Genomic DNA, 20925 nt, shown 5'->3' with positions numbered 1-20925 from the left:
GTGAAGTGGACAGGCCAGGGAATCTATTTACCTCTGTCCCTGCTCCCAGGGACCAGCACCCAGTCCATCATGTAAGGGACTCTCAGGGTATCAGGGCTCTATGACCTGTGGTACCGGTCAGTGGCCCACAGAATTGTGCCATGAGCTGGATGGCTCAGTTTGTGGAGGGGGTGGCTGGGAACCATGGCTGGGTCTGATTTTACCACAGAGGATCCAGGCTATAGAGTCAATAGAACAACCAGGGGGAAAATCTAATGAATGGATTACAGTCATTGATGTTACTGACCTCAGATCCTCCCCTAAATCTCTTGTAAGCCATCACTCAGGTTTTCAGAATGGGGAAACTATCAGCAGAAGATCTTGACTATGAGCAAACATGATGTAAAGTTACAAACTCTGGACTGCAGCGTGCTAGGTCAGTGCTTCCAAGTGGCCAAGGGCAGAGGAACCACCTGGGGATCTTGTTAGCATGCAGCTTCTGATTCAGTTGGCCTGAGATGCTGCATCCCTAAGCAACACCTGGGTGATGCTTCTGGTCCATGGTTCACACCAGAATAGCAAGAGGCCCAAGCTCGGGATTGCTGGTGTTGGTCCACTCCCTTCAACACTCAGAAGGAGCCCCAGTTCCTTAGAGAAAAATGCCAAGCCCTCTGTGTTGCAAACTCCTTTCCTAGCCACACCCTCACTACACCCCCTGAACCCCAACAATGCTCAGAAACACCCAATGAGACTGTCTATTCCCCAGGCTTCCCAAGCCCTGCACCTGTCTGTCCTTACAGGGGCTAGTTTTCTGCCTGAAATGCCTGCTCCTTCTTTAAAGTTTTAGAAATTCCAACTTGTCTCTCTTCCTTCCATTCCTAGTACCTGTTCTGCTTCTGCTGCTTGCTACCTGTAGAGACTTAAGTGAGTTACTTCAGCTTTCTAAGCCTCGGTTCTCTCATCTGTAAAATGGGGGTGGTAATACCATCCACCTCCCTGAGGTTTCTCTAAATATTAAGTGAGATGGTACATGTGAACATTTCGCAAGATGCCTGAGACATACTAGATAATCTAAATAAATAAATAAATAAATAAATAAATAAATAAATAAGATGTTCAGCTGGCTGGAAGGGCCTCAGATTTCCCATCCTGCAACCATGGCCCAATTTGCCCATCGCCTTGCAGAGAAGGCCCCAGTGCTGGTCAATGTGGTTGTGACCCCCTTGAAACCTCGAGTGGCCACATTTTGGCCCTATGCCAAGGTTGAGCTGACTCCTCCAACCCCTGCTGAGATCCTACAGCTACTCAGAGCTTGTGAAAAGAGAGCCCACAGCGCTCTGACTGGTGGCTTCAAGCAGCTCACACTTGAGGAAGCTCTGCCGAATGGTCTGGTGGCCACTGAGGTGCAGATGCGGTTTTACGTCGGCGAGATCACAGGCAAGCGGGGCATCGTTGGCTGTAATGTTTGAAGACCAGTCATCTGTTTCATTTTGGTTTATTATTTGAACGTTCTTGGACCATGAGTGATCAGAACAGTATTTGCATTTAAAAAAAAAAAGATATTTCTAAAAATAAGTAAATAAATAAACCATCCTGCCTGAATATCATCTTCTCTGTGTGAACTTCCTAGATTTTCTCATTTACCTGATTTTGGGGGGGCTCCCACAATACTGCTCTGTTTGTACCTGCAGGACAGGATGGCGTCTTACCTCTCTCTCTGCGTTTCCAGGATCTAGCACTGAGCCGAGCATGAAATGAGCCCTCCCTCAGCAGGGAGACCAGGGCAGCCACAGCCAGTAGCATTTGGGGTGCTGTGTGTCTGAGGGGCCTTATATCACAGGCCCAGTGTGGCTAACTGGAAAACTCAGAGAAGCAGAGACTTTTCCAGATAACTAAGGATGGCACACACAGGCAAAAGATGACTCTTTATTCTAAAATGGCATATTCAGATTCTCTCAACTGTGTTTCATACTTAAACAGAACACAGTGATCTTCATACAACCTTCCCAACGTGACCTGGGCACATCAATGGGACATTAATCACTGCCTCCAGGGATGGGGCAACTATATACCTGGTTTGTCTGGGAGAGTTCAGTTTTGCACTCATTGCCTGGTCTTATTATTTGTGGCATTCCCTTTCATTCTCTTAGTGTCTCCAAGTTTGAGCGGAGATGATCAGGTCACCCCAACAAGAACCAAAGTGATAATCCAAGGGGCCCCTAAGATAAATATGAAGATTTGATGTGGGGTTTTTAAAATATGGCCTCAAAATTCTTTGACATTTCTCTCACTGAAAGATGGTATCCCTGTGCCCTTCCTTGAATCTGAGCAGCGTCGGAACACCTGGGCCAATGCCCATAGCAGAAGTGGCCCTGTGCAGGTTCCAGGCCTTGGCTTTAAGAAATTGGCAAACTCTGCCTCCTGCTGCTTAGGACGCTCCCTCTGGGAACCCAGCCACCGTGCTGCACGACAGCCCAAGACGCTGTGGAGAGGGTCCTGCGGTGGGGAAGCAGAGCCACAGTCATCTTGGAAGTCCATCCTTAGCCCCACTGGAACTGTCCAGCTGATGCGGTGTGGAAAGCAGCTGTCCCTTCCAAACTTGGCTCAAACTGCAGGTTTGAGAGCAAAGTAAATGATCGCTGTTGTTTTCAGTTACTCATCGAAGGGTATCTTTAGGAACCAATGGGTAACCAGAGCATTTGCCCTAAAAGAAAATGCTGCTGGAGCACTCAGACTTTGGACTTCTAGAATCTGTTAGAAATTGGTCACCTGCCTTCTCCTCAAGGTCAGGTCATGTCCAGTAGAGCACATGAGAAAAGATCACAAGTTTTGAAGACAAAATCTCCGGGTCCCGGTCTCTGTGAAGCCTCAAGAAACCTACTTGTCCTGTCTGAGCCTCAGTTTTGTTCTCTGTAAAATGGACATGACAAAACCTAGGTCACCATGCTGCAAAGATGAAGATAAAGCAGGGATTGGGACTAGCGAGCCTTTTGGTAAGGGCCAGATAGCGACTATCTGAGGATTTGAAGGCCACATGGTTTCTGTCACAACTCCTCAGTTCTGCCATCACATCAGGAAAGCAGACACAGACACACCTATAAGCGACTTGGCATTGGCTGGTACCAGTAAAACCTGGTTTACAAAAATAGGATTTGGCCGGCAGACCCTTGCCATAAAAGACTGGGGATGTTCCTGGCATAAATGCTAGCTAACATCAGCATATTATTATTATTATTATTATTATTATTATTGGTGATAATATTAAACACAACTTTGTTTAAGCAGAAACGTTTGCTGGGGATTTCACCAGCCTGTAACCACAGAGTTCACCAAAAAGAGTTCACCCTGAGATAATTAGCAGTAACAGGATGAGTCACTCTAAGGGGGTGACATGGAGGAGATTCATAAATGCTCTGTCATGTTCCTTCTGAGCAGCCTTGACCAAGTCATCTTACCTCTTGAAACAAGGTAGTTCATCTGTGTAATGAACGTATGCATGGCAACCCTTCTGGGGAAATCAATCCTTTCAGATCAGAGCTAAGAAACATTCTCCTGTGCTCATCGTTTCTTTCAGATGACAGCCTCTGAGCCGGGACTTGGAGGAGTTCAGCTTTAGGGCAAAAAAAGGAAGTGAATAAGGGAGGAAGAGAGGGAGGGATGGGGTGGGGGTCAATAGCAGGGAAACAAGCCCCTGATAAATTCCACCTCTCCTGGGTGCTCCATTCAATGATATGCTCATTCAGTTCTGCCTGCTGCCTGCCGGTTCTGGGCCAAGTCCTGGGGTGAGGGCAGGGTAGCTAGCAGTGATCTAGACACCCCTGATCCCGGCCCTCATGGATGGGGCCCACATCCAGTGAGGGGAAGAGACCATTAAGTAAGACATGGCAGTAACAGTGTTGTGCATTATGAAAGGGGAAGTGACGGGTGGGGACCACTCTTTGGGGGTGGGGGACCAGTCTTTGAGGGTGGGGGACCTAGCCCAGTTGGGGGTCATGGGAGGTCTCTGCAAGGAAATGACATCTAAGTCAAGCCCCAGAGGGATGAGTGGGGATTACTCACCGCTCCCTGCCTTACTTCTGTTCTTGAATTTACCCCTGTGCTTAGAGCTCTACCCCTCCCTTCTGAACCAAGGCTTCCCTTGCCTGCACTGCTTTTTGACCCTTTTCTTTTTCCTCACCTAAACCTTTGCCTGAAACGTCAATGCTCTTAAAATGAAAACCAGAAGCTCGCTAGGCCTCGTGTGATGTGGTCCCTGACACCGCACCAAGCCCTGTCTCAGTCTCCCGCCGGTAACTCTGCTCTGGCCACCCTGGATTACTTTCCAGGCCTTCCCACCACAGGCCCTTTGCCTATGCTATCCCCTCCACCTAAAACACGTCTCCCTCCTCTGTTTACCGAGTTAATTCCCACCTAGCCTTCAGAGAGCAAATCACTTATTTCCTCAGGAAGACCTTCTCTGAGCTCCCCAACTCATTAAAAGCCACTGCTTTTAAGCTTCCAACATCCTTCTTCTTCGCGCTTATCACAGATACAGTTTCCTCGATCTAAGTGAACAAGCCCCATCGACTCGTCCATGTTTGTGGCTGCGGTCCAGCCCCAGGGACTGGCACACAGTGGAACCCTACCTAGCATCTGTATTTCAGTGAATAGAATGCTGAATGCAACGCCCTCGTGCCATAGCATTTCTGCTTTCAAACCCCCAAGACTGAAACCCCACTGAGTGCCTATCTGTTCTCTGGTTTGAGTTCATAGTGGCAAGTGTGAGGGGAAAACTTTACCACAGAGTCAGAAGGGCGAAGTCAGAGCCCCATCTCTAGTTGCCCTTTGGGTCGCAGGTTTCTCACCTGTGAAAAGCGTGGAATAACAGAACAGCATCCTCCCCAACCGTCTCTTGGACTTTCTGTGCATCGTGAGGCCACTTCAAGGATGTATATACTTTGGAGCCTATTATGGCCCAGCGTCCACCAGAGAATCCAGAAAGAGGCATCGCTCGGCCCTGGGCCCCACTGCGCTGTGCAAACAGCACTGGGGGTGGCAGGACAAGCTCTGGGAGGGACCCCAGGAAGAGGAGGGCGTGGGCAGCTGCCTGTGCCACCCTGAGCCCCACGGTATTGATCCCCAGTCTTGCAGATGGAACATTTGCTTTCTTCCCCTTCCAAATAATTAAAGTATAATATTTTATGGCCTGATAAAATTTACTGGGACCCTTGGCATGTAATTATAGTGCTTCTTTAAAAGAGACCCCATAAAAGATGCATGATTAGAAAGTTAAGGATCTGGATAGAATTACAACGATGTGACAAATAATTTACAAGTGATATTAACTGTCTAAGGGGGAAAAATTCCAATAACCTCCGATGAAGGCTAACAATTAAAATAATAAATTCCCCAAGAGCAAGGGTAAACCTTTCTTCTTGGTCAAAGGCTTACACACCATGAGCCCAGGAAGAAGAATAGGCCTCCTTGTCAAAGTCAAGTCCTGGGCTCCCAAGGCATCTACTCTTTCCATATGCATGTGTGTGTGTGCTTAGAGACTTCCTGATTTAATCTTTTTAGTAATTTACCTACCCACCAATTTACCATTTTTTTATGTCTGGCCGTTCTTTCATTCTGCCATTCTATTCATTCCTCCTTCCATTCATGTATCCAGCCATCCTTCTCTACATCTATATTCCTCGGTTCATTTATCCATTTATTAATTCATTTGTCTGTCTACCCAGTCACTTATTTTTATTTCCTCCTCCATTTATCCATCCATCTGCCCACACCGTCCACATGTACTGCTTACTGGTGCTAATCAGTCTCTTTACCATGTTGTCGGGCAACACTGTAAAATACAACTGTAACATGAGCCACGGAAGTAATTTTAAGTTTTCTGGTAGCCATATTAAAAGAGATAAATAAAATAAATTTAAGTAATAATTATGTTATTTAACAATTATTTTGTCATACACTAGTATCAACATTTTCATACATTTTATACATTTATTTTAACATAAAATACAACTAACTTAACAATTTTTACTAGTTTTATTTAACTCACTCTACCCAAAATATCCTCAGTTCCACATTAACCAACATAAAAAATACTAACCAGTTACTTCGCGTTCTGCTTTTCACCCTAAATCTCCAAAATTCAATGTGCATTTTACACTTGCAGTTCTGTTCCATTGGACTAGCTGCATTCCAAGCACTCAACAGCCACACCACACATGGGCTGTGGCCACTACCCCCTTGGGCAGCCAGTTCTAGGTCTTCGCAGGTGAATCAAAGAGAGCTTTCTCCCTTAAAGAGTTCCCACTCCGCTGCCATTCATGGTGGGAAGAAGGGGAAGGACTGGTCAAAGAACGTGTATGAATGACCTATGGACATGGGCAACAGCATGGGGACCGGCCGTGGGAGTGGGGGGTGGGCTAGACAGAGGAGGCCATGGAAGAAAAGCTGGGACAGTTGTAATCGAATAACAATAAAAAATGTTTTTAAAAGGGGAAAGAAAAACACACAACCATTAGTGAGCTTTAAAAAAAAGAAAAGAAAAGACAGGTAGAGTAGGGTATGAACACTACAAAGTACATTGGCTTTTCCCAGAAGCTAGAAGTGCAGCTAGATTTTATTGTGACTGGGCTTTAAAATGTTTAACTGTAACTTCCAAAATCACAATCTTGGATTGCGAAGGCAGGAAAGCTCATTTCGCAGTGTACTAGTGTCCGGGAATATTATTTTGTCAATGAGAAGACACAACTTAGAAACATGTTTGAAAATACAGATCATTCTTGCTGTTGGTTGCAAGTATTAAAACTGAGGTCTGTGATGACCATGATGTGTTATCAACATAGGTAAATTTCATCTGAAACTATGAGTATCCAAACTCTTTTTCTTTGCTGGCCTGCCATGACGAACAGCTGAGGGAAAACTATCGATGGGCTGGGGTTTAGAGATTTACACCAGCATTTAACCTATTTCAAAGGGAATTGAGAAATAACATTTCTGATGGTACTAAAAAAGAAAGTTCCCACTCAGGGGAGGACAGAGAAGAGTTGATGACCACGAGTCTCAGTGCGCGTTTCATGCATTTGTTCATTGATTCTTCACGTTTAAGTCATAAGACACTCTCATGTTACTCATGGTGAAGCAAAGACTTAGAAGAAGTGGAAGAAAGTCCTAGAATAAAATCAGTAGAGCATTCCAAAACATTGTGTGAAATGCTCAGACAGAGAGAGGACTGTCTAGCTCTGCTCTGACCAGTGAGGAGTAGGAACCGGCCCCCCGGCCAGTCCGGAGGCAGGGAAGGAACCACACAGCAGAGAGGTCTTTCCAGACAAAGCAGACAAGAGGAAAGAAAGATCTCACACTCCTTTGCACCCAAGAAGGTCACTGAGTTCTTCAGCTATCTCTGGGTGGACACCTAGGGTGTGAGGGAACATATTTGGGAGAATGAAAGAATTCACACAGATCAAAACTAGCCATGTGCACCAAAAAGTCATAGTCCCCTGTCCATTCATAGTAAAAAGAGCAAGGACTCTATGGCCAGTTCACCGTATGCTGCCCAAGCCTGAAGCGTTTGGTGACATTGTTGGTGCTGACAAGGCCCTGGTGACAAGCATCATGAGCTCACATCACTGCGCATTTACTCAATGTTTCAAGCACTTCACCTTCACTGTTTCCCTGACACCCTTATTTCAGAGATGAGGAAACTAAAGCTGGAAACTTTCCCAGCTTCCTAAGTGCCATATGCCACGTGTTACTTGCATAGACCGACCCCTGTCTCTGCCCAGTGAGCATTTCATTGGAAACTGGCTCAGCCAGACAGGACACAAGCTGAGAGATGGCCACTGGGGGTGTGAAGCTGAGGAACTCATACTGGCTTTTTCCAAGTTCACGTCCAGGGGGGAAGAGGAATCCTTCAGAGTTCTGGAGCTACACTAGCCATCCACACACTGTGGAGCAGAGACAAGGACAGTGAGCTGTCACCACCCTGTAGGAGTGGGGGAGGCAGTCAGGAAAAGGTGATCACAGATGAGGTGACACTTGGACACCATGAAGCTTCTTCTGTCTCCCCCAGCAAAAGTAATCTCTGCCCTTCTACAAATTTGGCCCCTTTGTCAGGTCCTTGGAGCACAGAGTCTGGCCCTGCCCTTTGGAAGAATTTCCACTCCCTGCACCCCCCCACCCCCACCATCTTCCCCAGTGCAGCTGGCTCATTCTGTAATTCCCCTCCAGGCCCCAGGGAAGGCTTATACTCACTCAACGTCGTAATGGATCAATGAAGAAATACAAATGCTTGAATTGCTGAGAATGTATATATTTGTTTAAAAAACCCTGTCTTTCTCAGGTACAGACAAAACACTGCCAGCTTAACACCTCCCAGAGATGTACCATGGGAATGATTTCAAGGTCTCCCCCGTCAGGAGCAATATCACTCAGAGGGGTTTCCCAGTGGCCTCTGCTCAGGAATAGAAGACACACCAGCACAGGAGGGAAAGTGGTGGTGGTGATGGGGTCGGGGGAGATGGAGCCAAAGTCAGGTGGAGACAGAGTGATAAAGGGGAGAAGGAGAGAGAGCCAAAGGAACTAAGGGAACAGGAGGGAGAACAAAAAAGGCAAAGGCTGAGCAAAGGTGATAGACTTAGGGAGAGGGAAAGAGTTAGGGGGATAAAGAAAACAGAGACAGAGAGAAATGGGGCCAGACTCAGACAGAGTCAGCCGAGCATCAAAATATGGATGAAAACCAAGTGATCGATGACATGGAGAGAGACTGAAAACAGAAACAGAGAAGAAAGAGAAGTAAGAGGAGCGGGGTGCGATGTCTAGAATTCACCCAGCATCCAGCACCCAGCACCCAGCACCTAGCACCCAGCATGCAGCACCTGCCTCAGCCTTCTGCTCAGCCATTTCTTCTGCCTGGGGGACTCTTTACCCTACTTCTTGCTTTACTCCTACCCATTGTTCTCCACCACCAAAGAACCCTCAGTCATTTTCCTTTATAGATCTTTTTATCTTTTCTTTATTCACTTATTATCCATTCCCAGGGTCACCATTGCCCTGACATATCCCTAGTGCCCTGAACAGTGTCGGGCATAGACAAATTAATAATTGAGGAAGAAATGTGTGCATGGATAGATGGACGGAGAAGTGGATGGATGGATGGATGGATGGTCAAACAAATGAATGACCATGAAGGTGAAATCACTGCCAGGAAGTCCACTCTAGCTACTCAAGTTACTCAGGTGGTAAGAGAATGATTTGGTGGCAGGGTTGGGTGTTGATTGGGAATGCATGACTTCTCAACAGCTGGGCATAGTCAGAGTCCATCTGTGATAGAGACCGGAGTGGGAGTGGAGTGCGGACCCTGCCTCTGATGCCAACAGGACCTCAGCCAGACCCAAGAGGATCCGAGGAAGAGGGTGGCTGGGAATTTGAATATTTTCCATGCTGCTTTAAGGGCCCCTCTGGAGTTCCTTCCAGGCAGAAATGGTTCCATCCAGGACTTGGCTTGGTCTAATGGTCCTGTGGGGAAAAGTGTATGAAGAATGCACACTTCCCAGGCAAAGTTCCGAACTTGTTAGGGTTCCCATCAGTGCCATAAGGACTAAGGCAGCCTCCCTCTCATGCAGGCTCTTTGCCGCTACAGTAAGTGCTCTCTGGAGCCATTGATCAAGACCAGCCTCTGCTGACGCTGGACAGCACTCGGGGGAAAGTTCCAGTGCAGATCAGAGTGTTTTGGCCTCCTGGCAGTCCCTGGTGAAGGCCAGTCAGCTTCCTGGAGCCAGATAAGAGGCCATTATGTGTATTTGTATCTTGAGGCTGGCATGGAAGTTGTCCTTGGGGAATCGCTGGGCTAACGTGGCTGCAGGAGACATGGGGACTGGACAGCCTGGGGGAAGGACTCTGGGCATGAAATCCCAACATCAGGGGACTTCTCCAGGTCACCTGGAGGGTGACTCAGGAGGAGTGACTGGGTCCAACAAGAGCATCAGAGGCAATCCATAGTCCCCCCACCACAACTCTCTGCTTTTGACCTTTCTGTCCTCACCCACACTTGCACAAACGTAACATAGCTGTTGCATAGAGCAAAGTCCAGGTATAGTATGATAAACATCTTGTATGTTTCTACGAGACACTGCTGACTTTACATGGATGACCATGATTTGACTCACCATTGCCTTATGGGTCCTTCACAGGTTACCCAGGATTTTGCTGTTACAGACACTGATGCAATAAACATCTCTGCTTATACCTCTTCCTCTCTTCAAGATTACTTTCTTGGGATAGATATCAGGGTGCAACAACATATTGTCCTATTGTTCCCAAATTTGTAATTTGAATGGTCACAAGTACTCTCTGTGTATGATCCTTCAGCCCAGCCCCACCAGCACTGAGCATTAATAAGACTTCTTTTTTTCCCTTAGGTGGTTGGCATAACATTTTAATTCCCTTGGACCAAATTATGTATAACCATTTCTCCAAATGCTTGTTTACTGATTACATTACTGTATATGTGAATTTTGGCTTATAGATTCATCCAGCTCATCAACTCAACCCTTTTCTGCGTGTGTCAGTTTGGGTGTAAATCACTACCTCTGAAGAATGAGGGGTGATACACTCAGGAGAAGGAGTTATAAGTCGCGGGCAGGACTCGAGCTTGGAGCTGGGTCCTCCCAGTGGCATAGGGACAGCCATGCTTTCCGCAGCCAGTCATAGACTGAGCCAGACTGGAGGTTAACGATATTAAGGTGCTCTGTGCCCCAGGCACTGTGTTCAGCATTTCCCATCCCTATTTCATTTAACCCTTACAACAACACCAAGAAGAAGACCTTAGAATCCCCATTCTACAGATGGAACTGAGAAATGTCAAGTGATTGACCCAGTATCACCCAGACCTGTCAGGATTCGAACTCAGATATATGGGTCAGTAAAGCCTATGATGTAACCATCGTTCTGGCCTCTGGATGGAAAACATGATCAAATGGATTTTTAAAAATAATTGATGGACTTCATACCATCTGTATTAGCCGAGAGCCTCAAGAGAAACAGAACCAAAGGGATGTATAGAGATTTTTACATAAGAGATTTGTTACAGGAATTGGCTCACATGGTTATGGAGACCAGGAAGCCCACGATCTGCCACCTGCAAGCTGGAGAACCAGGAAAGCTGCTGGTGGGATTCAGTCTGAGTCCAAAGGTCTGAGAAGTCCCAGTCTGAGTTGGAAAGCCCAAGAACTGGAAGCTCTGAGGTCTGAGGGCAGGGAAGATGGATGTCGCAGCTCCAGTGAAGAGAGCAAGTTCACCCTTGCACCCTCCTCAGACTGGATGGTGCTCACCCACATTGGTGAAGGTGAACTTCTTCATTCAGTCTACTGATTCAAATGTTAATCTCTTCCAGAGACACCCTCAGGCACACCCAGAAATAGTGTTTTCTGGCAGTCCCTTCTAAGCCCAGTCAAGTTGAAACATAAAATTAACCCTTAAACAGTATCTCTATCCTAATAGACCACACAGTCCCCTGAAAAGACAGGTAAGAAGTGTCACAAAGCCAGGTGGCATGTGTCAGCTAAAGCACATGTGATTAGGGAGTAAGGGGGGCAGAGTCGTAACCCCTGGCTGTGGAGCTGAGGAAGGCTTTCTGGAGGAGGTGATGCCCTGCGGGTTATTGAAGCATGAACGAGAACTTGTCTTGTGGACAAGCGTCAGATTGCAGAGTGGAAGGAGAGCTGAGAGCTGTGCCTTCAGGTTAAAAGTGCTTATGGGTAGGTTTTGGAATCAGACAGGCCTGGTTTTGAACCCTGCCTCTTCTTGCTTGCTATGTGGTTAGATAATCATTTCACGTTCCAAGCCTCAGTATGCCCATCTGCAAACGAAGATAATGTTTCACCAGCTGTTGAGGGGGTTAAGGGCACAGAAAAGTAGTGTACTCAGTCCATACCTAGCAGAGAAGTGCTCAGAAATAGTATGTATTGTTCTTGCTGCCATCACTTCTGTTACCTGACATTCCCCTTCCACCAGTAAACCTGAGAGTGTGATCCATGAGAAATGACCTCCAAGGACACGTACCTGTGAGCACTCACCTTTCTGGCCAAATAAAACCACGGGAGCACAGTGAGAGGCTGGTTTCCAATCCCATTTCAGCCACTTGCTAGCTTGGATATAAGACTTTGAACGAGGCACTTACTCGCATTGAAGCTCAGTTTCCTCATCTGCATAATGGGGGCAGCAAGGCCTGCCTTATACGTTATCATGATGCACGCTCACAGTGCCCTGGACGTCACGTGCACTCGATATTCAATAGAAGCCCCCCTAGCCCCCCACCTGCTTCTGCTCACCACAACAGACACTGACTGCTGTGGTCTGAAGTGCACGTCCATGGCTTAGGTCATCCACAGCAGCAGCGGCCTCATCTGGGAACTCAGCCTCCAGGGCACCCAGCCTGGCAGGGCCTATGGGCAGTAGCTTTTGCCCCGGAGCCTAATTTCTCCACATCCTCCCCCAGCTATTGCGGGAAGAAGCATGACTCACGGAGGGAAGAGCACTGGCATCATCTCCCCCGCCGCACGGGGCCAGCCAGCAGGCTTGTGGTTAAAGGACCTGCCTGGGTTGCAAAACAAGCCAGTTTGCTGCGTTCTGGCATCACGTGACCCGGGTGGGCACTGGGGATGGCCTCTTCTTCCCTCGCCCACTGACTCACCACGCACCCACCCGCAATCACATGGGCTCCCCAGGCCTCAGTTCCCCCTAAATGCGCCTCGATGCTGGGCTGGCTTACTGAATTGGAAGAACTACTTCCTTTTTTCCTTTTTTTTACTGCAAAAATATATAAATATATTCTCATTCTGAAAAAAAATGTGAGGACTATTTTTATAATATAGATTTATAATGTAGGATATACAGAAAAATAGAACTGGGAAAGTACCTTTCTGGAGCAGCAAACCTGGCTATTCTCCCTAGTGTCTTCAAAGGTCTTATCTAATTGTTTTAATTAATTGTGATGCTACCTAAGAAATACATGTATAAATGCATTCTTCTTTTTTAAAAATATTAGAATTTTACTGAGGATACAAGACTTCCCTGACAGATGTCACCTCCAATCCTGGCCCCTGTCCAGAGGCAAACCCTATTACCAACTAAGTACTCCTCTTTCAAATCTCCGTCCTTTGTGTGGTGCCTGTATATTACATAGACGCTCATAACAAGGTGGGGAGGCGGGGAGGGTGGGGAGCATTCCCACACATTTTTCAGACTATATGTATCTTTGTGCAAGTTGCTTTTTTTCACCCGTCACAATGTCTCAGAGACTTTCCACTTTGTTAAAGAGAGGTTCCACTTATTTCTTTTAATAACTACTTAGCATTTCCTAGTCGACATGTGCCATCATTTGTAATTGCCAAGTAGTGGACTTTTAAGTTGGCTCCACTTTTTTCAGTTTACCAACAATATTAAAACAAACACCCGCCTACACTCTCCTGCGCACATACAGCTGGTCCTGGAAGGTTAATGCCACGTGGGATTTGACGGGGCCTTTGGGGGCTAGAGGCTGGCTGCCAGCCCATCCGTATGGTATGGAGAGACAGGGACAGGCAGAGACTCACAGAGACCCACAGGCAGGCAGGGCGGGTCTGAATGAGAAATAGGAAGGCAGAGAAGGAAGGAAGGAGGGACGGAGAGAACAAAAGAGAAAGGGGGAAGGCAGGCAGGCAGGCGGGAAAGAAGCCATACTTTCACAAGTGTCACTCTAAGATGAAGAGCTCCTCAGTAGCTGTCTCCCCACCTCTGTCCCTCCCTCCCTAGATGTGCAGAGGCTTGTCAGTCCTGGGGTGGGGGGTGGGGCAGCTGGGAAGAGGGGAAAACACAGCTGCTCTAGATCTGCCGTTTGGCTGAGTCACCTCAGGCAAGTGTCCTGGCTTCTCTGAGATGCCGTCTTGGCTACAACTTGGAGGTCCCGCTTCTAGATGGTCATGGAGCTGCTCTGCGCTGTAGAGGGAAGCCCCTTGGACACGCTGAGGGACATCCAGGGAAGTCCTGCATCACAGAGCGAGGCCCGTGGGACCACAGCCGGGCTGCCTCATGCTGAACAGCTGTGTCCATCGGAGGCATTTCTTGCTCTCTAGGGTGGAGGCTGCTCAACGCTGGGGATCTTGGTGGTGGCCGGCATCAGCTGCTTCCCAAGGCAAGAGAGCCTGAGTCCCTCTGTGGGTCCCAGGGGCGGCTCCTGAGAAGACAGCTGGTGAGAGCAATGGCATGTTGGGTGGGGGTTGGTGGGAAGGTTTTGGTGGCTCAGGTTACTATGTCCAGAGTGCTCTGCCCTTTGTTTTTGACTGATTCTCTTTTAACTCACTCTATGCGGTGGGTTTTATCATCCCCATTTTACAGATGTGAAAACTGAGGCACAGAGATGCTAAAGTCACACACTGGTGTGTGTGTGTGCCAGTGGGGTGTGGAGGGGGATGTCTGTACCTCCTTCAGATGCAAAGCCAGGGCAATGCTCTTTGCCATGTGAGGGGTCCGGTGCTCTGAACTCAGCAGCCCAGGCCCAAGCATGGCCAGTTGAGGGTTTTGGTTCTGCAGCGACTGTAGCCTGGTGGGTCAGAGCGGGGTGGGGTGGGAAGTAGTCTCTGTGCCTCACCAGGGGGTCAGCCAGCAAGATGCTCCCGTCCTTCTCCTCTCCCCTTGCTTCTCACTGTCCTCTGACCATCACTGACCGTGATGGGACTATCAGTGTGTACCTTCCCCTTTCTGGGCCCTGGTCTTTTCAGCTGCAGAAGGAAGAAGTGGCCCTTGTAATTCAGCCCCGAGCCTCCTTCCCACAGGTGAGACTACCCTGCATGTGGGAAGGAAAAGGAAGCCAGACAGACTTGACCTTGGAAGCTCACAGTTGAGGGAAACAGGTCTTAAATACATAATCACTCACACACACACACACACACACACACACACACACACATTGTAGAAGTTCAAATTGTGCTTGGTGCCATGAAGGAAAAGCAGAAGACTCTACAAACTGTTGGAACAGGTTGGTACCACCCCAAGTTTATGGGTGAGGAAACTGAGGCTCAGCAAGGTGAAGTACCTTTCTCTAGGTGCGGCTAGTAGCTGTAATTCTTTCTGCAGTGGGAGGGGCCTATGGCAAGAGCAGCAAGGCCCGACTCCTCCCACCCTGGTTCAGAGACCTTTGGACAAAGCTAATCACATTTCCAAAGGGGGTCCTGCAACTTGTTGAAATGGAAGCAGCTTCCACCAAACAGCAGTCTGATGAGCTGAGCATAAGTGAATCAGAAACACGAGGTTGCTGTTTGTCTGGATCCGCACAGGGGTTTGGCAGACTCCAAGTTCCCTTGGCAGGCAGGGCTAGGGCCCTGCCAAAACCTGGAATCCTGGCACAATAGCGTGGACCTTCCGGTCAGGCCAGGCCTCCAGCCTTCCTGCTGTTCAAATCAGCGTCCCGGGCTCTTGTGGCTTCTTCTGTTGCTTCTTCCCACACTTGAGCCCCAGGGACAGAATGGCAGGAGCAGTCTCCACAGCCCCATCCCTCATGGGAGACACATGGCACAGATCATGGTTTCTTGGAGCACTGTCAAAGCGGCAGTCCCCCTGGTTGCCAGGAAACCCAAGGGTTGGAAATTGTGGCGGCAGGACCCATCCATGCAGCGTGCTGTCGGGAAAACGCCGTGAGTGAGAAGGAACGGGGACAGTGAGCAGGAGGGAGAGACTCACCCTGGGTCTGTGCAGAGGCCACCTCCCCTGGTTCCTTTAAGATGACAAAATGGAATTCTGAGAAAAAGCAGCTTTCAAGCTGAAAGAGTTGGGAACGGACCTGACTACTTGGTTGTTTGTTCGTTTTGTGGTTGCCAACCTTCTCGGAGCCTTTGTGGGGCTGCTGGGGTGCTCCCAGACAGGGATGTGGACTGCAGCAGGTTCAAGCCCCTCCAACAGGGGAGCGTTTTGTCGTTCTGCAGGGGCATGAGCAGGATGCTGCTCAAGTGTGTTCTCCCCACGTGTGCCAGGACTCAGACTCCATGGGCACAGGGAACTCCCCTGTTTCATCCGTATCCCTGGAGTCTAGTACAGGGCCTGCCTCATGCTAGGTGGCAGTAAAGAAGGGATAAATACATAAATTAATAAATGAATGCAGGACACTCATTGCTTTCTTCTTTTTGCTTTCTTCTTTCCCTTCCTCCATTCAATCTCCTTCCTTCCTTCTTCCTTCCTTCCTTCCTTCCTTCTTCCTCATTCCCTCCCTTCTTTCTTTTCTCCTTTCCTTACAAGTATTCACTATGACAGGCATTATGCTACATCCTAGAGACACAGGGAGATAAAACAGGTCAGCTATGTGTTAACTAATTGCTTCATATCAATTTTTTAAATTCTCGCTTGAGGATACATTTATTGTTTTAGAAAGGAGAAAGGTGGGGAGAAAGAGAAATATTAATGTGAAAGAGAAACACAGACTGGTTGCCTCCCATACACTCCCTGATTAGGGACTAAACCCACAACCTAGGTATGTGCCCTGGCTGGGAATTGAACCTGCAACCTTTTGGTGTATGGAATGATGCTCCAACCAACTGAGCCATCTGGCCAGGGATGCTTTATTACAGTTTTTGACTGGAGGCAACTGAATGCCTTCCTTCCTCCTTTCTCTTTTGCTCTCTCCATCTCTCCTTCATTCCTTCTCTGCCTTCCTATTTCTCATTCAGACCTGCCATGCCTCGCTTCACCCCGGGTCTCTGTGAGTCCCTCTCTCTCCCTGACTCTATACTGTACAGATGGGCTGGCAGCCAGCCTCTAGCCCCCAGAGGCCTCATCACATCCCAGGGAGGGGTGATTTCTAGTCCAGACCATTATCTGGACTTTGGGGGGAGGCTATGCTCTCTGAAAATGGCCATCCTGCTTTGGAAGAAACCCAGACTTCCACTTGAATGCTGGGCAACAGAGACCAGTACCCTGGTATGGCTCTGGAAAGACTCAGGCTCCAGGCACATGGTTTGCCCAACTTCTAAGACCAACCAATGTCGGCCAGACAAGTTGGGATATGGGAAGGCCAGGCAGAGCCATTCAGAGGAGAGGTTCAGTGAGGTGTGGCAGGAGAGAAAGCAGGAGGTGGATGTTCAGACCAAATGCTGTCATTAATGCCAATTAGGAAAATGGCCCATTATCACCATCTAGTCATCACCATCACAGGCGTGCCCCCTGGACACCCACCAGGATGCAGCCATTAAATGCCCACCCCATCTCCTCCTCCTACTCTTCTCCCATCCCCTGGGGGGGAGGGCTGTCCCTCTGGTTGCACCTTTACTCATGCAGAGCTCCCTTCGACAGACTACAGTACAGCTTGGGAAAGGGCTGCTATGAGAGGTAGTGAGCTGCCCATCTTGGAGACATTCAAGACAGTAGTGGCTTTCTAAGTCTAGGGTAAAGAGGATCATCCCTGAATGGCTGACTTCCAAAGCTAAGACCCAAGAATCTTCAGGAACGAAACTAATTTTTAATAATCTATATCAATATGTAAATTATACACACACACCCCATGTGCACAGTTCCTACTCTAAAGAAGTGGTCCCATAATTCGGACACATTAAAAGGTGTAGGCACATGGTGTTAGGTCTCAGAGTCACATCATTGTGACCCCAGTGATAGCTGTCTTTGTTCTTCCAAACCTCATTCTGAAGAGACATGTGTCTGCTTGGAGTTTAAGAGTCTAGGTGTAAGAGCCAGACAGACCTGGCCTCATATCTGCCGCCCAACAGCTGTGCATCCTTGAGCAAGTCACTGCACCCTCTCAGCCTCAGAGTCCAGATGGAGACAGGAGCCCACCTCGTGGTGCTGAAGAATAAATGAGGTTATTATGAGACTCTCAGGTTCCCAGTGAGGTTCCTGGCACATGATAAGTGTTCAGTGAGTGCGTTGCTGTTTATGTGGTAATAGGGCAGAAATGAGGGTTTGGCTCCAAAGAGGGATGTAAGAGCGACAGTGGTGAGTGATAGTCTCCACAGCCACATGACCCAGAGAGTATAAGAAGCATGGCGCTAGCCTGAGCAGACGCTGCCAGAGCCTTTGTCCCTGCCATTCTGTGACACAATGTACTGTACCATAGTACACCTAGTGCCATGTACACATAGTACATGGTGGGTCTGGACCCCCAGCACCCCTGCCCTGCTCTGTGCCAACCACCCAAGTCTTCCCCTCTGCCCCAGACTCGACATGAATCCTTTAACCATTAAGCCCTGAACACCGTGTTTGCCACCCTCAGAGGTTTCTAAATAGTAATTAGGCAGTGGAACACCCTGCTGGGGTGGGAGGGTAAATATCATTAGTGTAGGAGGGGATGTGGGGTAAGCGGAGGTATTTGGATGGTTGGCGCACGGCAGGAGCCAGGCTGGCACCAGAGTGGCCAAGGCCTGGTGCATCAGTTCCATTGCCAAATCCCCAGGGACCTAGCACTCTCTCCTGGGGACACCTAGCCCTGAAGCCGCGAGAACAGGTGACATAATAGAGAGGACTGGCTTTGGAGTCAGGAAAACCTGGCTTTAAAATCCACCCCCATTATTGTGAATTTGGACATAGTATCTAACTATGTAATGGTATTTAACCATGTAGTAGTATCTAACTATGTACAGTGAACATAGTTACATAGTATCATCTACAAAATGGGAAGAATTATGTCAGTCTCATGGAGTAGTGGTAAGGATTTGATGAGAAAATGTGTGTGGAGTACCGAGCACAGTGCTTAAACAGAATGAGGTTCTACAAACGGCACCTGCTGCTACTCAAATGGAGCCACCAGGACGTAGACTCCAAAGTCACAGAATAAGGTGACATTCATGAGTACCCAAAATATTCCCCTAATTTTTTTTCTCCGGCCCTGGCCAGGTGGTTCAGTTAGTTAGAGCGTCATGCCATGCACCAAAAAGTTGCAGGTTTTATTCCTAGTCAGGACACATACATAGGTTGCAGGTTCGATCCCTGGGCGGGCTGCAACCGATGGATATCAATCAATGTTTTTCTTTCACATTTCTCTCTCCCTCTCAAATCAATAAGCATACTTCCAGTGAGGATTTTTAAAAAATTCTCTGTATCAGGATGCATTCAGGTACACCTGGGCAACAAGCAAGCCCCAAAGCTCAGATAAAACCACAGACATTTCTCTCTCAGTGCCACATGGTTTTTCATCTGTCAGTCCCTTGGGATCCCAGGCTTACAAAGCAGCCACCAATTGTCACCAGGCCTGAAGAAAAGAGGCAGCTCTGGAGGTCCTTGCCCTGGCAATTAAATACTTTGATCCAGTAGCAACACACATTACTCATCAGTTAGAACCTGTCCTGTGGCCCCACCCAAACACCGAATTGTTCGATCGTCTGTGCGTGGAAAGGAGAAGAGAGCTGGGCACCAGCAGGCATCACTCATCACTGCCATGGAACCACACTGGGGACTCACAGACCTCCTCCCGGTCTGTCCACAAGGCCTGACTTTCTCTCCAGTATGGGAATCAATCTCCTTTTCTTTCCTTGAGTGCTAGAGGGTAAAATAGACATGCACTTGGGGTGATGTTGCATGAAACTATTCGAATCTTTAACTACCAGCATCCCTGCAAGGCACTCATGCATAGAAAGGCACATGGACTTGAGGTTGACACCCAACTGACAGGTTTGCTTGCTCCCCTCAGGTTCACTCTGTGCCTTTACTCACCGAGTAGATGAATGGCCAGAATCATCTATTTATTTAAAGTTTTGTTTTTCCCATCTTTCTTTCTGTTTCAAAGCTGAACTGTGTGAGTTAAATGCCTGTAAGATGTCTTCGCTAAGACTACTTTCTGGGGTTCCCCTGGCCCTTGTGGCAGAAAGAAGGGTTCCCCAAAGCTATCTCCGTTTGAGTCCCTGGCCTGAGAACAGCACTGCGGAGGGCTCTCGCGTGTCCTCTTCTGAGTCAGGAGCACAGCCCCTTTCCTCTCCCCTGCTCTCCTCCTCCCACAGATCAATTGCAGCGGAGGGGTGTGGTCCCAGCTTCCTCTAAGACCATGATGAGCTGTACACCAGCCTCCTGCTGAGGGCACCGCTCAGCCAGTGACTCCAGCAAAGAGGATAGAAGAGAGTCTTGATACTCCAGACTCAAACTTTCTGTGGCAGCCCTTGGAAGCCAACTTCCAAGGCCCTTGGTCCGCTGAAGTCCTGGGTACCACCATCCTGTGGATACCTTGGTTCTGAAAGTTCTTTGGAGCCAGAAGTCAGGATCCAGCTTGAAGTAGGGCGAGTTTTCCAGCTGTGAGATGGTGCAAACCATACCCTACAACCAGTGTTTGCTTGATTGGTGTATATATATATACACATATATACGTATATATACTCCATATACATACACCATAGACATACCATACATATACCGTGTGTGTGTGTGAACCTGAACCTCAACATGCTCATCTACAAAATGAAAAATAAGCATTTGTAACAATTGCCAAATACACTTACTTCTCTACCTAAAACATGACTTAAGGCTGCACTGAAAGTCAAAATTCAGTGCATGCAAATGAGCACTTTCTGAGCCCCAGACATGTACCAAGCACAGCTAAGACCTTTACATACAGGTTATCTTATAATTGCAGCATCTTTGAAGAGAGGTGCTCTGTTCCATTTTATGGATGATGAAACTGAAGCTCGACGTGACTCACCAAACCTGGTGGAGTGTGGACTTGAGTCCTGGTCTGCCTCCCTCTGAAAGCCATGTTTCTTCCTCTTTGCTCCCTTGGATGCGCCCTGGGAAAGAAGTCCTTATGTTCTCCGCCTGGATGTCAAGCCAAGCAGGGGGTAGCAGCAGGCTGAAAAAGAAAGAGGGCAGTGCTGCCAGGTTGGTCCTTGCAGACCAGAGTCTGTGAGGAAGGAGGCCAGGGAAGCTGGGAATGTGGATAAGCCCCACCCAGATGCTTGTTCTAGATCCACTGGTCCATTTCTTCAGAAAGTGGCTTCC

At 48.1% G+C, this 20925-nt stretch overlaps 1 protein-coding gene across 1 annotated transcript; it reads left to right on the top strand.

Annotated features, from left to right (window-relative positions):
• Positions 1-1136: 1136 nt before the first annotated feature.
• Positions 1137-1448, top strand: LOC123815330 (ATP synthase subunit g, mitochondrial-like). The gene has a single exon (XM_045833615.1). It carries the CDS (start codon positions 1137-1139, stop codon positions 1446-1448), a length of 312 nt encoding a protein of 103 aa, XP_045689571.1.
• Positions 1449-20925: the final 19477 nt, after the last annotated feature.

The sequence above is a fragment of the Phyllostomus hastatus genome, unplaced genomic scaffold, assembly GCF_019186645.2.
Source record: "Phyllostomus hastatus isolate PE091 unplaced genomic scaffold, TTU_PhHast_1.1 phas_contig_17, whole genome shotgun sequence".
In the NCBI taxonomy this organism is placed as follows: domain Eukaryota; kingdom Metazoa; phylum Chordata; class Mammalia; order Chiroptera; family Phyllostomidae; genus Phyllostomus; species Phyllostomus hastatus.
The sequence above is the reverse complement of the archived record's forward strand: the minus strand, read 5'-3'. Positions and strand labels throughout refer to the sequence as shown.

What these genes read in the sequence shown, in the direction of transcription:
- LOC123815330 (XM_045833615.1), top strand. Translation starts at nt 1,137, where the DNA reads ATGGCCCAATTTGCCCATCGCCTTGCAGAGAAGGCCCCAGTGCTGGTC.